At 48.8% G+C, this 16,547-nt stretch overlaps 2 protein-coding genes and 1 long non-coding RNA gene across 8 annotated transcripts in view; 2 read left to right on the forward strand and 1 right to left on the reverse strand.

Moving 5' to 3' along the window:
• KCNIP4 (potassium voltage-gated channel interacting protein 4) overlaps nt 1–16,547 on the forward strand; it is a 1,385,815-nt gene that overhangs the window by 1,275,499 nt on the left and 93,769 nt on the right. The window lies entirely within an intron of this gene.
• On the forward strand, nt 2,460–5,545 carry LOC143793215 (uncharacterized). Its single transcript, XR_013220076.1, has 3 exons — nt 2,460–2,566; nt 2,689–2,807; nt 5,440–5,545. It is a non-coding gene; the product is annotated as an uncharacterized LOC143793215 (long non-coding RNA).
• The window catches only part of LOC143793212 (microtubule-associated serine/threonine-protein kinase 4-like), a 51,946-nt gene continuing 37,956 nt past the window's right edge, over nt 2,558–16,547 (reverse strand). Inside the window, exons 1-22 of one of the 2 annotated variants that reach the window (XM_077279978.1) lie at nt 16,056–16,401; nt 15,069–15,161; nt 14,833–14,932; nt 11,170–11,237; nt 10,287–10,372; nt 9,388–9,596; nt 9,120–9,258; nt 8,899–9,031; nt 8,549–8,714; nt 7,034–7,132; nt 6,677–6,799; nt 6,424–6,533; nt 6,239–6,330; nt 5,809–5,882; nt 5,420–5,529; nt 5,216–5,307; nt 4,828–4,901; nt 4,439–4,548; nt 4,239–4,330; nt 3,774–3,847; nt 3,050–3,142; nt 2,558–2,782 (exon numbers count right to left, since the gene is read on the reverse strand). In XM_077279978.1, coding sequence (XP_077136093.1) covers nt 2,685–2,782; nt 3,050–3,142; nt 3,774–3,847; nt 4,239–4,330; nt 4,439–4,548; nt 4,828–4,901; nt 5,216–5,307; nt 5,420–5,529; nt 5,809–5,882; nt 6,239–6,330; nt 6,424–6,533; nt 6,677–6,799; nt 7,034–7,132; nt 8,549–8,714; nt 8,899–9,031; nt 9,120–9,258; nt 9,388–9,596; nt 10,287–10,372; nt 11,170–11,237; nt 14,833–14,932; nt 15,069–15,161; nt 16,056–16,280 — 2,460 coding nt within the window. In that variant the 5' untranslated portion in view covers nt 16,281–16,401 and the 3' untranslated portion in view covers nt 2,558–2,684. Of the gene's footprint in view, nt 2,783–3,049; nt 3,143–3,773; nt 3,848–4,238; nt 4,331–4,438; nt 4,549–4,827; nt 4,902–5,215; nt 5,308–5,419; nt 5,530–5,808; nt 5,883–6,238; nt 6,331–6,423; nt 6,534–6,676; nt 6,800–7,033; nt 7,133–8,548; nt 8,715–8,898; nt 9,032–9,119; nt 9,259–9,387; nt 9,597–10,286; nt 10,373–11,169; nt 11,238–14,832; nt 14,933–15,068; nt 15,162–16,055; nt 16,402–16,547 lie in introns of those variants that run through there. The other variant, XM_077279979.1, reaches the window with a different exon arrangement.

The raw sequence follows: 16,547 nt of genomic DNA on the forward strand, positions 1-16,547 counted from the left end.
AAATCCGCATTTTTTTTTGCGTTTTTTTTTTGCGTTTTTTTCGCGTTTTTTTTAGCATTCTGCAAGCGTAATTAGCTTGCAGAATGCTAAAGTTTTCCAAGCGATCTGTAGCATTGCTTGGAAAACTGACTGACAAGTTGGTCACACAAGTGTGACCAACTTTTTACTATAGATGCAGCTTATGCAGCATCTATAGTAAAAGATAGAATGTTTAAAAATAATAAAAAAAATAAAAAAATGCTTATACTCACCCAGACATCTCATCAGCGGCGTCCGGCTCCTCTTCCTATAGCTGGTCTGTGCGCACAGGACCCTCCGTGACGTCACGGTCACGTGAGCGGTCACATGACCGCTCACGACCAATCACAGGACAGTGACGTCATCGGCAAGGTCCTTCGCCGCACATCAGCTACAGGAACCGAAGCGGCAGCATGCAGTGGAGGCGGGAAGACATCGAGGGTGAGTATATCGCTATTTTTTATTTTAATTCTTATTTTTTGACCACTTATATGGTGCCCAGTGCGTGGAGGAGAGTCTCCTCTCCTCCACCCTGGGTACCAACCGCACATAATCTGCTTACTTCCCGCATGGTGTGCACAGCCCCGTGCGGGAAGTAAGCAGATCAATGGACCCCTAGGTGTGCGGAATCCCCTGCAATTCCGCATTTTAATGAACATGTTGCTTTTTTTTCCGCGATGCGATTTTTTCGTGGAAAAAAAGGCTACATTTGCACAAAAAATGCGGAATACACTTAAAATAATGGGAGGCATATGTAAGCGTTTTTTTCGCGTTTTTATCACGTTTTTATAGCGAAAAAACGCGAAAAAAACGCGAAAAATACTTAACGTGTGCACATGGCCTAAGAAGCCCAGAGATGATGAATACCCGAACCAACACCAACACTGAGTGGTGATATAGGGTGAGAGGGCTCAGTCACTAAGGGATGAGTGAGGACTAGTGTTGAGCGATACCGTCCGATACTTGAAAGTATCGGTATCGGAAAGTATCGGCCGATACCGGCAAAATATCGGATCCAATCCGATACCGATACCCGATACCAATACAAGTCAATGGGACTCATGTATCGGACGGTATTCCTGATGGTTCCCAGGGTCTGAAGGAGAGGAAACTCTCCTTCAGGCCCTGGGAACCATATAAATGTGTAAAAGAAAGAATTAAAATAAAAAATATCGCTATACTCACCTCTCCGACGCAGCCGGGACTTCAGCGAGGGAACCGGCAGCGTTGTTTGTTTAAAATTCGCGCTATTACTTGGTTACGTGAATTCCCGGCTTGTGATTGGTCAGGTCGGCCATGTTGCCGGGACGCGGACCAATCACAGCAAGCCGTGACGAAATTACGTCACGGCTTGCTGTGATTGGTCCGCGTCCCGGCAATATGGCCGCCCTGACCAATCACAAGCCGTGACGTCACGGGAGGCTGGACACGCGCTCATTTTAAAATGGGCGCGTGTCCAGCCTCCCGTGACGTCACGGCTTGTGATTGGTTGCGCCGCGGTCAACCAATCACAAGCCGGGAGGCTGGACGCGCTCATTTTAAAATGGGCGCGTGTCCAGCCTCCCGTGACGTCACGGCTTGTGATTGGTTGCGCCGCGGTCAACCAATCACAAGCCGGGAGGCTGGACGCGCTCATTTTAAAATGGGCGCGTGTCCAGCCTCCCGTGACGTCACGGCTTGTGATTGGTTGCGCCGCGGTCAACCAATCACAAGCCGGGAGGCTGGACGCGCTCATTTTAAAATGGGCGCGTGTCCAGCCTCCCGTGACGTCACGGCTTGTGATTGGTCAGGGCGGCCATATTGCCGGGACGCGGACCAATCACAGCAAGCCGTGACGTAATTTCGTCACGGCTTGCTGTGATTGGTCCGCGTCCCGGCAACGTGGCCGACCTGACCAATCACAAGCCGGGAATTCACGTAACCAAGTAATAGCGCGAATTTTAAACAAACAACGCTGCCGGTTCCCTCGCTGAAGTCCCGGCTGCGTCGGAGAGGTGAGTATAGCGATATTTTTTATTTTAATTCTCTCTTTTACACATTTTAACATTAATGTTGTTGCGATACCCGATACCCGATACCACAAGAGTATCGGAATCCCGGTATCGGAATTCCGATACAGCAAGTATCGGCCGATACCCGATACTTGCAGCATCGGAATGCTCAACACTAGTGAGGACCCTCCTCCCTCATTTCTTGTTTCACCCCTGACTGAATGAGCCCCCATGTATCATCCCTGACTGCTATAATGTCCCCATTTTGGTATAGTGACCTCCATCCTGAGCTCCTTCTAGTAATAATGTCTCAAATAATTATTTGTGAGTTCAAAATGAAGAGGAATCAGAGCAACAATAACTGATTTTACTTTTATTTAATTTAATAATGGAATTGAAGGATGAGATAAATAAAACCATGAATATTATCAATAGATTAAATCAACGTTAGGAAGACAGCCGTGGTCAGATGCCAGATGTTCAGTAAAGGCCAAGTCAGGCGAACAGTATGAATACCACGGAGCCTGGTGACAGAGGCGTTACCGAAACATGTCCAGGTAGTAATGTAAGAGTCAGAAGCCAACAGGAAGCTGGTGAAGGTCCTTCTATACAGGTCCAGCAGTGATGGTGGATCTGCTGGACTTCAGGGCGCTGGATGCTTAGGTCTCCTGTCTTTTAGATTGTTCTAGGGCAACAGTGACAACAAGCAAATAATCGAGCAGCCCTGGATATTCCGCGCCGGCAGGATGATAAGAACCGGCGGAAGATGGAACCTATGAGAAGAGAAGTAAATATAATGTAAGTTATAATGTAAAGTGCTGCGGAATATGTTGGCGCTATATAAATGAAATTATTATTAAGTGATGGGCCTCCATATGGCATGATACTACTGTGCGGTCACAGGAATATTATCACACAGAGGTCAGGGATCATTGTCAGCCATCATACATGTGATAATCCCATCACCGACAGATGACGTCTGCTCCACACGAATGATTCTCACTGACATCACACAACATGGAGCTGATTCTCACACTTACGTCGTCTCTTTTTCCCCTTTTTTTCATTTTCTGAGTTTTGTTGCTCTGTACTCAGATTTATTACAGATTTTCTGTCTTCTTGAGCTTGAGATTCTGATCAGAAAGTAAAAAAAATATTAGAAACAATATATTCTTATAGGATCTGTTTTCTATCTTTTCTGTATATAGTAGAATAGTTCTAGTCCTGTCCCATGTAGTCCTGATTGGGGATGAGCACAGCTGTGGAAGTTCGTTTTCTGGTACCCGATCTAAACTTTAATCCAAAGTTGGGTTCGGGTACCAGAACTATACCAGACCTTGAACTAGAATCCAAACCCCATTGAAAGCTATAGGGACCCGAAATTTTCAGCTGGAAAATGATCTCTCTCTCTCCGGAATTCCCCCAGAACTCCAAACATTGCAACTGACTTCCGGGAGAACCCTAAACTTTTAAGTTTGGGTTCGCTCATCTCTAGTCAGGGTCGGACTGGAGCACCAGTACACCGCATGATTCTCTGTTGGGTCCAGGTCCTCAGCGGGCTTCCGAATAGGATGTACAGGGGCCCCATGGTTTCAACTGAGTGTGCGAACGAAGACACACATGGGTATGGGTCCATGATCAAAATAATTTGGATCCATGAAATAACATGGAAAACATAGGAGACCAATAAGTGAAAAACTGTGTGGAAATATTTGAGCCTTGAAGTCAACATTCACATTGTTGATGCTGTAGACATGGACATACCTGATAGTGAAGGCGAGGATGGTAAGATGGTAATAACGTCGTCTCTATCAGATACAGGGACAGATTCTTTCTGCCTGTTTGGAAGAAGAAACACGTGTAAATCACAAGGAAACAGTATAACAGGGGTTGTCTCACTATAAGAACACCGACTATAAGGCCTAATAGGATATATGTCTGTCATAGTGGGGAAGATCGTCTGCTCAAAACTAACTTTTATAGAGCGGAGCGGAAAACAATTACCAATAATATCTAGCATGTAATACTACATCTCTCCTACAGTGTGGGGGAGAGCACGAAACATACATGCCCGGCCACAATCATGGGCTGTTCTCACCAGCCGTTTCTAAAGCCAAAGCATAGGGCGGTGGATGGTGCATGTGATATTATGGCATTTCTGTCCTATATTTGGTGTTGTGCACATATATCAGCCTGGAGCTCCCAGTAATGACCCCATAATCTACTCACATTTCTGAGATGTCAGTGTTGGATGCTGTGGTACACTCTGGAGGGGACTTGGGATCTTCATTGTTCAATGTCCCGTTAGTGGTGGTAGAGTGCTAAATGCGGATAACAAGAAGATATTACATTTTTTTCTAATTTTAGAGGTCTTTTTTCTTAGATGTCTTTTTTTTTACATATTTTAGATTTATTGATCACATACTTACTTTAGAAATACTTTCAGAAGATGTTATTTTTAGGAAGAAAACATTCTCCTCATTCTCATTTTTGCCCTCGTCATCCTCTGAGACCAGATGGTTGCTCTTATCAGAGTGATCTACAAGACATAGGTAAGGAAGTATTGTTAGAGGTTGTCAGTATAACACAGTCGCTATTTATCTCTAAGCTCCTGGATGCTACAAAGTCATTTAAGGAACACATAGAAAAGTCCTGTACAAAATTAGAGAAATAGGGATTCAGCATGGGCACATAGTCAATATAGTTGGGATCCATGAAATATAGATACCATAGGAGACCAATCACAGAAAAACCATGTGGAAATATTTGAGCCTTGAAGCCACAATTCACATTGTTGGTGCTGTAGACATGGACATACCTGACAGTGGGGACGAGGATGGCAAGATGGTAACAGCATTGTCTCTATCAGACACAGAAACAGATTCTTTCTGCCTGTTTGGAAGAAGAAAAGTGTGTAAATCACAAGTGAACTAGGTTTTATAGAAAAGAGTGGAAAACAACTACCAAGAATATCTGACATGTAATACTACATCTCTCCTACAGTGTGGGGGGCTGCACGAAAAGTGCATGACTGTCCGCAATCATGGGCTGTTCTCACCAGCGGTTTTTAAAGTCAAAAGCACAATGACCGCTAACCATGGGGTGGTGGATGCTGCATTTGATATTATGGCATTTCTGTCCTATATTTGGTGTTGTGCACATATGTCAGCCTGGAGCTCCCAGCAATGACCCAATAATCTACTCACATTTCTGAGATGTCAGTGTTGGATGCTGCGGTACACTCTGGAGGGGACTTGGAATCTTCAACGTTCATCGTCACGTTAGTGGTGGTAGAGTGCTAAATGCAGATAACAAGAAAATATTAAAAAAAAATTTTCTCTCTTTTAGAGGTCTTTTTTCTTTCATGTCTTTTTTTTTACATATTTTAGATTTATTGATCACATACTTACTTTAGAAATTCTTTCAGAAGATGTTACTTTTAGGAAGAAAACATTCTCCTCATTCTCACTTTTGCCCTCCTCATCCTCTGAGACCAGATTCTTACTCTTATCAGAGGGATCTACAAGACATAGGTAAGGAAGCATTGTTATAGGTTGTCAGTATAACGCAGTCTCTATTTATCTCTAGATCCCTGGATGCTACAAAGTCATTCAAGGAACACATAAAAAATCATGTACAAAATTAGAGAAATAGGGATTCACTATGGACCCATGGTCAACATAGTTGTGATCCATGAAATATAGATACCATAGGAGACCAATTGCAGAAAAACCATGTGGAAATATTTGAGCCTTGATAGTCAACATTCACATTGTTGATGCTGTAGACATGGACATACCTGACAGTGGGAACGAGGATGGCAAGATGCTAATAGCATCGTCTCTATTAATTACAGGTACAGATTCTTGCTGCCTGTTTGGAAGAAGAAAAATGTGTGAATCACAAGTAAGCATAAGGCCTAATAGGCCATAGTGGGGAATGTCTTTTGTTCAAAACTACATTCTATGGATCAGAACAAAACACAGCTACCAAGAATGTTTGGCATGTTATACAACATCTCTCCTACAGTGTGGGCATTACTAGAAATGCATGACCGACTGCAAACATGGGCTGTTCTCACCAGAGGTTTCTGAAGCCAGAAGCACAATGGCCGCTAACCATGGGGCGGTGGATGCTGCATTTGATATTATTGTATTTATGTCCTATATTTGGTGTTGTGCACATATATCAGCCTGGAGCTCCCAGTAATGACCAAATAATCTACTCACATTTCTGAGATAATTGTGCTGGATGCTGGGGTACACTCTGGAGGGGACTTGGGATCCTCAATGTTCACCATACTCGTAGTGGTGGTACAGAGCTAAGCCGGACAACAATAAAATATAAAATTATTTTTTGTACTTTAGAGGTTTGTTTTTTAACATGTTTTTGGACTTATTGATCACATACTTACTTTACAAAGCTTTTCAGAAGATGATGTATAATTTTGGAAGTCAAGGCTATCATTATTCTCACTTGTTCCCTCATCCTCTGAGACCAGATGTTTGTTTATATCAGAATGATCTACAAGATATAGGTAATAAAGTGTTTTAGAGGTTGTCCGTATAACACAGTCGCCATTTATCCCTAATGTTATTGAGAACCAATTGTCACATATTAAGGAAAACGAGACAAACAGACACATAGTCTATATGCCGTCTACTTACTGATAAAGCAGCTGGTGTCCATGTCTGATAAAAGCTGAGGGACATACTCTGGCTTCTGACTTAGAAGATTGTTAAAGTCTAAGTCACTCAGGAATGGATGATTCTTGATCTGAAATGCTCCTCCTGGAAAAAGAAAACAAAAGTGATGCGGATATTGTCAGCGACTGCTCCGTATCTGAGCAGTATATCGTAATCTGAACTAATGATATAACTGAGCCGACGTGAAGGAAAATAACTGAAAGTCTTAGTATGGAAATCAAGAAATGGATGAGCAGATAGAAAAGTGCTAATCCTCATAGACATAAACGATATGTCCTTGGTGTAATAAGGGAATATTAATACTATAATATCTGTTACCTGTTCCAAGTCTATGCACAGGATTTTTTCTGAGCAGCTCAGTGATGAGGTTCTGAGCATCCAGGGGAGGAGCACGGTCACATTCCCAAACTATTTCTCCTGTTACATAGAAAAATACAGAAAAGAAACCTCATTATTGCACTGTAAGAAAAAGCAAACGAAATACTGTATATACTTGAGTATAAGCCGAGACTTTCAGCCCCTAAAAATGGGCTGAAAGTGCCCTTCTCGGCTTATACTCGAGTCATGGTCGGCGGGTGAGGGGGAGCGATGGCTGTCAAATACTCACCTGCTCCCTGTACTCCTGACGCGGTCCCTGCATGTCCCAAGTTCTTCGGGCGTGGCAGCTTCTATCCCTGTTCAGCGGTCACTGGTACCGCTCATTAAAGTAATGAATATGCATATTCCTTACTGTAATGAGCGATACCATGTGACCACTCACTACAGGAAGAAGCTGCCGCGCCCGGAGACCGTGGGACATGCAGGGACCGCGTCAGGAGCGCCGGGAGCCCTTTCTACGTTCCACCGATGCTCCGTCTTCCGCGTCCTCGTCAGTGACTGTTCAGATCAGAGGGCGCGATGACGTGTTAGCGTGTGCGCCGCTCTCTGCCTGAACAGTCAGTGCGGAGAGACGGAACGCTGATGAGCAGCGGGCAGCGACAACAGGTGAGTATGTGTTTTTGTTTTTTTTTAGTGCAGCAGCAGCAGCAGCCGCATTACATGTGGCACATTGTAAGGCTACGTTCACATTAGCGTTGTGCGGCGCAGCGTCGGGCGCAGCCTCAGCGACGCATGTGTCATGCGCCCCTATATTTAACATGGGGGGCGCATGGACATGCGTTGTCTTGCGTTTTGTGACGCATGCGTCATTTTGGCGCAACTGTCAAGGCGCAGAGGACGCTGCATGATGCAGTTTTTTCTGCGCCAAAAATCATGCAAAAAAATGAACGCATGCGTCACAAAACGCTGCGCCGCACAACGCTTATGTGAACGTAGCCTAATATGGAGCATCTATGGGGCCATAATGAACTGCATGGAGCATTATATGGGGCATCTATGGGGTCATAAAGAACTGCATGGAGCATTATATGGGGCATCTATGGGGCCATAAGGAGCTGCATGGAGCATTATATGGGGCCATAAAGATCTGCATGGAGCACTATATGGGGCCATAAAAACTACATGGAGCATTATATGGGGCATATTTTAATATGGAGCATCTTATGGGGCCATAATGTACAGTATGGAGCATTATATGGGGCTCCTGATTCAATATGGATATTCAAAAACACTTAACCTACTGATGTCTCAATTAGTTTTACTTTTATTGGTATCTATTTTTATTTTTGACATTTACCGGTAGCTGCTGCATTTTCCACCAGTCAATACGTTTTCCCAGTTTTTTGTTGCAAAATTAGGGGGGTCGGCTTATACTCTGGTCGGCTTATACTCGAGTATATACGGTAACTAAACCAATGTAACCAATCAACGCAATGATAGGAGTATTCTACTCACCAAAGAGAATCGTTTTATAAAGCTCAGTTAGGGTATCAGCATCAAATGGTATACTTCCCAGCAGAAATTCATGTAGGATGATCCCCATTGCCCACCAGTCAATAGTTCTTCCATAGCCTTCTTTCAGGATGACCTCTGGGGCTATGTAACACGGGGTGCCACAGAACTGCAAACCAACAGAATATAGAGGTGAAAACCGATGAAACGATTTTATGACAAGTTAAAAAATAGAATGACAGAAGATAAAATATCAGTGGAAAAGTTCTCTAGAAATGAAGAATGTAGAAAAAAGGCAATAGTATGATTGAGATTTATAAATAACAAGCTAAGTTCCTGTAGGTAATGCCAACCTCACGGTCCTGGTACTCTCTGGCGATGTCTTCTGCTGATTCCTTGAAGTTGTTGGTTTTTGGTATCATTAGACCAACTTTTGAAAGACCAAAATCGGTGACCTTAATGTGTCCAGCAGGTGTTATCATAAGGCTGTGAAAGAGAAGATGGTTTTAGCCTCACAGACTGTGAGATAATAAATGGTAACTATCCAACTTTATTATATCACGGGGGCACTTACTTATCCGGCTTCAGGTCTCTGTGCACCACACCGTAACTATGCAGGTATTCCACAGCAAGAAGCACTTCTGCAAAGTACATGCGGGCCAAGGGGACAGAAAAAGTACCCCTGGTGCTTAGAAGGGTCCCACAGTCTCCACCTATAGAAGAAAGGAAATAAGACCGGTGAGGGGTTGATACAGCAGATCACCATGACGTATGATGAGAAGTGAGCGGAAACATACAGGGAGCAGACAGGGGGTGAATATAATACAATGTACATGTCCTACCTCCTACATACTCCATGACCATACACAGGTGAGATCTAGTTGGGAAGGAGCAGAGCATGGAGACCACAAAGGGACAATCTGCAAATGTTTGGATGTCCCTCTCTAGATAGGCCCATTCCACGTTCTGTAGAGTATTCAGGTTCCGCTTTGCCATTTTCTTCATCGCAAAGATCTGTTGAGAGTCTTTATGGCGCACTAAGTGGACGGACCTGGAGAGAAAGAGAATCCGTGGGTTATAATGAATCCTTATTAACAGTCTGTATATACAAGTCATTACATGATCTTCTGTCCTAATGTTTGATATCAGCAGTCCGGCCATCACTAGAAATCCACATCTAGAAATCCATGAAATAGCACTACATAGATGATGGGCGGTCTGCTCAATGCCCCGTCTGCCAGACCCTCACCCAGGTCACATTATAGATGAGAGAATCTACCGAAATTCTTCTTGGGCAGATTCGCTATAACTGACCAGAAGATACGATTCAGTCCAGATAAAAAATTGGTCTAAATTGAAAATGCTCCAGGGGTCCTTTCTGCTGCTGAGGCCAGTGATCGGACTCACATAGTCATGGTGGGGGTGCAGATGTCATTGGCGTCAGTATCGGGTCACCCCTCACATGACCATGTGTGACCGATCACTATTATCAGCTCCTTAATGGAGTCCCAAAAAGAAGAGGACAGAGCACAGGATCGGGAGGATGTGGTGGAGGCGGCAGCATAAGAACAGATGAGGTCTAGGACCGGTGAGTGTAATGTATTTATATTATTTATCCCTTTCCTTAGCTGATTTATCACAGATCCTATCTTTTCCCTATGATAACACTTCAGCGCACAGAGGCAGAAGCATTGTCATAGGAAATCCCAAGAAATGTGGATTATGTTAATTGAAATCTCACCCAAAATGTCCGCTGCTGATCAGTTTGGAAGTTTCATAGTCGCTCATATGCGGTTTTCTCGCCGGGATCAATGATTTGATAACGCCCTTTAACAGAATAAGAAATGATATTAAGATTACAGATGCAGAAACTTCTCCTCCTATATTATGTCTCAGCTGATTTCCACTGATCCGATGTAGGGGACGATACAAGCCGGACGCTCCTCATGGATGTAATATAAGGGGGTCTTCCATACACCAGTCATCAAACATCATTGTACAGTGCTGGGTAATGAGAGAGATCACACAGAGAACAACTTACAAGGAATGTGTCACCAAGTTTTTTCTATGTAATCTGAGAGCAGCATGATGTAGGAGCAGAGACCCTGATTCCAGTGATGTATTATTTACTAGACCATGTGCTGTCGTTTCAATAAAATCAGTGTTTTACCAGCAGTAGATATCACTAGAAGACTGTCTGGCTATATAGTCCTATTGCTCTGTGTAACGCTGCCACCACCACTTATGAGCAGCTTTCTGCCTATGCAATGTATACAGAAAGATGATGGTCACTGGTGTGGGCAAAATTATACAAGGCTCAGCATTTAGAGCACTGACAGATCTGTATCAGAAAAAATAGTGATTTTATCTGAACTGCTGCACCCAGTAAAGTAATCGATACATCGTTAGAATCAGGTTCTCTGCCTCTACATCATGCTGCTCTCAAACGGGATAGCAAACACCTGATGACTGATTCCCTTTAGTATAAATGCCATTATCTAACACCATAGTTTCCTCTACACTTAGCGCCATCCCATGGTTATATGGGGGATAACACTGGACGGGTCACTCACACCCCATGATCTGGTGATACACAGACACCCCTATATCTCTATGATACTTACACCGGCGGATTCTTGGATCTCCGGGATCTCACAGATTCCACTGTCGGGATTCGCCAGCGCCGATGGTTCTAAAATAGTGATAAAGGGATGAAGAAATAAAATGCATTAGTTAATATCAATCCTGTATACATAATACTCATACATCATACATCAATCTAATATATAATTGCCTAGAATACTACTTCCTGCAATTTGTGCCAACTTCCGTGGCTTTGTCCGGAGCTAATGTCCGGAGTTAATGTCCGGAGATAAGTGACGTCACCAGTGTCCTACACCCAGGCAGAGCACAGGGGCCCCAGGCAGCATATGGGGCCCCAGGCAGAGCACAGGGGCCCCAGGCAGAGCACAGGGGCCCCAGGCAGCATATGGGGCCCCAGGCAGAGCACAGGGGCCCCAGGCAGCATATGGGGCCCCAGGCAGAGCACAGTGGCCCCAGGCAGAGCACAGGGGCCCCAGGCAGAACATGGGGCCCCAGGCAGAGCACAGGGGCCCCAGGCAGAGCACAGGGGCCCCAGGCAGCATATGGGGCCCCAGGCAGAGCACAGGGGCCCCAGGCAGAGCACAGTGGCCCCAGGCAGAGCACAGGGGCCCCAGGCAGCATATGGGGCCCCAGGCAGAGCACAGGGGCCCCAGGCAGCATATGGGGCCCCAGGCAGAGCACAGTGGCCCCAGACAGAGCACAGGGGCCCCAGGCAGCATATGGGGCCCCAGGCAGAGCACAGTGGTCCCAGGCAGAGCACAGGGGCCCCAGGCAGCTTATGGGGCCCCAGGCAGAGCCCAGTGGCCCCAGGCAGAGCACAGTGGCCCCAGGCAGAGCACAGGGGCCCCAGGCAGAACATGGGGCCTCAGGCAGAGCACAGGGGCCCCAGGCAGAGCACAGGGGCCCCAGGCAGCATATGGGGCCCCAGGCAGAGCACAGGGGCCCCAGGCAGCATATGGGGCCCCAGGCAGAGCACAGTGGCCCCAGGCAGAGCACACACCAAATCGGAGGCCGAGGGGCCCCGCCAACCAAATTGGAGGCCGAGGGGCCCCGCCAACCAAATCGGAGGCCGAGGAGCCCCGCCCACCAAATCGGAGGCCGATGGTCCCCGCCCACCAAATCGGAGGATAAGGGGCCCCGACCACCAAATCGGAGGCCGAGGGGCCCCACCAACCAAATCGGAGGCCAAGGAGCCCCGCCCACCAAATCGAAGGCCGAGCGGCCCCGCCCACCAAAGCGGAGGCAGATGGACCCCGCCCACCAAATCGGAGGCCGTGGGGCCCCGCCAACCAAAGCGGAGGCCGAGGGTCCCCGCCCACCAAATCGGAGGCCGAGGGACCCCGCCCACCAAATCGGAGGCCGAGGGTCCCCGCCCACCAAAGCAGAGGCCGAGGGTCCCCGCCCACCAAATCGGAGGTCGAGGGTCCCCGCCCACCAAATCGGAGGCCGAGGGTCCCCGCCCACCAAATCGGAGGCCGAGGGGCTTCGCCAACCAAATCGGAGGCCGAGGAGCCCTGCCCACCAAATCAAAGGCCGAGCGGCCCCGCCCACCAAAGCGGAGGCCGAAGGGCCTGGCCCCGCCCACCAAATCGGAGGCCGAGGGGCCCCGCCCACCACATCGGAGGCCGAGGGGCCCCGCCCACCAAATCGGAGGCCGAGGGCCGCCGCCCACCAAATCGGAGGCCGAGGGTCCCCGCCCACCAAATCGGAGGCCGAGGGTCCCCGCCCACCAAATCGGAGGCCGAGGGTCCCCGCCCACCAAATCGGAGGCCGAGGGGCCCCACCAACCAAATCGGAGGCCGAGGGGCCCCGCCCACCAAATCGGAGGCCGAGGGGCCCCGCCCACCAAATCGGAGGCCGAGGGGCCCCGCCAACCAAATCGGAGGCCGAGGGGCCCCGCCCACCAAATCGGAGGCCGAGGGTCCCCGCCCACCAAATCGGAGGCCGAGAGTCCCCGCCCACCAAATCGGAGGATAAGGGGCCCCGCCAACCAAATCGGAGGCCGAGGGGCCCCGCCAACCAAATCGAAGGCCGAGCGGCCCCGCCCACCAAAGCGGAGGCCGAGGGGCCCGGCCCCGCCCACCAAAGCGGAGGCCGAGGGGCCCCGACCACCACATCGGAGGCCGAGGGGCCCCGCCAACCAAATCGGAGGCCGAGGGGCCCCGCCCACCAAATCGGAGGCCGAGGGTCCCCGCCCACCAAATCGGAGGCCGAGAGTCCCCGCCCACCAAATCGGAGGATAAGGGGCCCCGCCAACCAAATCGGAGGCCGAGGGGCCCCGCCAACCAAATCGAAGGCCGAGCGGCCCCGCCCACCAAAGCGGAGGCCGAGGGGCCCGGCCCCGCCCACCAAAGCGGAGGCCGAGGGGCCCCGACCACCACATCGGAGGCCGAGGGGCCCCGCCCACCAAATCGGAGGCCGAGGGGCCCCGCCCACCAAATCGGAGGCCGACGGTCCCCGCCCACCAACTCGGAGGCCGAGGGTCCCCGCCCACCAAATTGGAGCCCGAGGGTCCCCGCCCACCAAATCGGAGGCCGAGGGTCCCCGCCCACCAAATCAGAGGCCGAGAGTCCCCGCCCACCAAATCGGAGGCCGAGGGGCCCCGCCAACCAAATCGGAGGCCGAGGGGCCCCGCCAACCAAATCGGAGGCCGAGGAGCCCCGCCCACCAAATCGAAGGCCGAGCGGCCCCGCCCACCAAAGCAGAGGCCGAGGGGCCCGGCCCCACCCACCAAAGCGGAGGCCGAGGGGCCACGCCCACCACATCGGAGGCCGAGGAGCCCCGCCCACCAAATCGGAGGCCGAGGGTCCCCACCCACCAAATCGGAGCCGAGGGTCCCAGCCCACCAAATCGGAGGCCGAGGGTCCCCGCCCACCAAATTGGAGGCCGAGGGTCCCCGCCCACCAAATCGGAGGTTGAGGGTCCCCGCCCACCAAATCGGAGGCCGAGGGGCCCCACCAACCAAATCGGAGGCCGAGGGGCCCCGCCCACCAAATTGGAGGCCGAGGGTCCCTGCCCACCAAATCGGAGGCCGTGGGGCCCCGCCAACCAAATCGGAGGCCGAGGGTCCCCGCCCACCAAATTATTCTTACATTTGAATAAATAAAGTATATATGGATTCTAGACTCCCGATTCTTTAGAATCGGGCTGCCATCTAGTCATACATAATCCCGCAATATAAGGGAGAAATGACAAGACGTCTGTAAATGGGATTAATCCTGGTTATATGGGGATTCTACATATGAGAACGTGCGGCGCATCCATAGATAAATGTAATGTAAATGGTGCTGGACCCCCAATCATCACATGAAGGATGAGCCCCCCACCCTCGCTGCACATGTGAGTGATGTGAAGAGAGCAGAAGCATAGCAGCCATATGAAAATGAGCTCGGATGTGCACTGGGGGCGTGTCACTGCACTCTGATCTCTTCTTCCACACCCCCAGTGCACTTCCATCCTGATTTGCATATGGCTTCTACCTTACATTTCTCCTGACTGGCACATTTGATTTCTGCAAAGAAAAGGTTTCCTTTTTATTAGAGGAATTAGTCCTATTCCGCCCTACCACCACTCCTACATGTAACATGTGCTGCCAGGTTCCCATTACATGGAGCAGAGAGTGAATCTGCCATTATTCCCTGCTCTGTGTAATCTCCGGATATTCCCTGTAGTGATCGGCTCACCTGTCATCAGATCGCTGCTCGGCTCCGGCTGACTCCTATTAGGGTCAGGGGTTTCCGGGGTCACATTCTCCCCACATTTGGCATCGCCTCTTGGTGTTTCCTGATAGATATAATATAGATAATTAATATGTGGAAGATTTACAGATGCTGCAATTGTAACTCTACAAATCACGCGCCATCATGAGAACTTTTCTCAGAAAGTCTCCTCAGATACGTATATTAATATTGATCCTTACCGGGCGTTCCAATGAGGGTTCCAGTATAGACAGGACTTTTCCGGCCAGTTCTTTAAAGAAAGCCAAATCTTCAGTTTGAGATCTTTCTTCAGCCTATAAAGAAGCAAAGATATAAAAAAAAAAATTGAGATGTGAAAGGGCACAATGGAGGCGGCCATCGTATGTGACATCTGCTCCTCGGTCTGCAGATACAAGGACATATATCTGGGGACTGATCATGTTTTACTGTAATTTTCGGACTATAAGATGCACTTTTTCACAAAAAAGTTTAGGAGTAAAATGGGGGTGCGTCTTATAGTCCAAATGTAGCTTACTGGGGGTGGAGCGGGGTCACAGGAGGCAGGGTCGCGATAAGTCAGCGGAGGCAGGAGTGGGGCAATGCTGCGGGCTCCGGGCTGGGAGGAGGGGTTCTTCCAGCGGTGGGAGGCTGCTGACCCCGGGCTTCAAGAAAATGTTGGTGGTGAGGCAGGATCACGATCACAGTCCCCGCTCTGCCCATTGATTTCCTGCTGGAGGGAAAATGGCCGCTATAGGTGGTGCACGCGCAGATTCAGATCTTGGCTCAATCTCAATCTGCACATGTTCTGTCTCCAGCGGCTATTTTCTTAAAAATGACCTCCATAAAATCAATGAGCAGAGCGGGGACTCTGCTCCTGCCTCATCGACATCATTTTCTTGAAGCCCAGACCCCGAAACCTGCCTGCAGCATAGCCCTACTCCTGCCGCCACCGGCTTCCTGCAGCTGTCTCCTGTGACCCCCCTCCGCTGCCACCCCCCCTTTCCACCCGGTAAGCGACCGGAAATTCGGACTGTAAGACAGACCCCCATTTTATAAAAAAAAAATGTTCTTCCTATTTTCCTTTCCAAAATTTGTGGTGAGTGTTATGGTCTGCATAATATGGTATATTGGAGGAATGGAGAAGCTTCTATCCCACCATTATCATCTATGATTATGGAGAAGTTTTGTGCGGAGCGTCCGCGATTTACCTGGTGTAGTAATGTCCTGATGTTGTAACATAAATCAGTCAGATACTCTGACGTTAGTTGATGTTGTCGGTGTTTCTTCAGGCAGTCCTTTACTAGCTGCATCACCAGCCGGCGAGTGAAGCTGAGGACGCCATCGGGTGGTAGAAGCTCAATGTTAGAGCGATTGTTGATAACAATCATCAATAGTTCTTTTAGTTGAGAAAATTCTAGAAGAATTCCAGCCATAGTGATAAACTGCAAGTGCAATCAGTCACAAGTGCGATCAGTCACAAGTGCGATATAAGTCACAAGTGCGATCAGTCACAAGTGCGATAAGTCACAAGTGCGATAAGTCACAAGTGCGCTCAGTCACTAAGGAACCAAAAATGGCACCTGGGATTCCGTGTACATTGTAGAAGTAGGGAATGTCGTCTGTGATGTCATAATGGCCGAGCATCACCAGTGATGTCATAATGGCCGCGCATCACCAGTGATGTCATCACTGAATCCTGT

Source organism: Ranitomeya variabilis, chromosome 1 (assembly GCF_051348905.1).
Source record: "Ranitomeya variabilis isolate aRanVar5 chromosome 1, aRanVar5.hap1, whole genome shotgun sequence".
Taxonomy (NCBI): Eukaryota; Metazoa; Chordata; class Amphibia; order Anura; family Dendrobatidae; genus Ranitomeya; species Ranitomeya variabilis.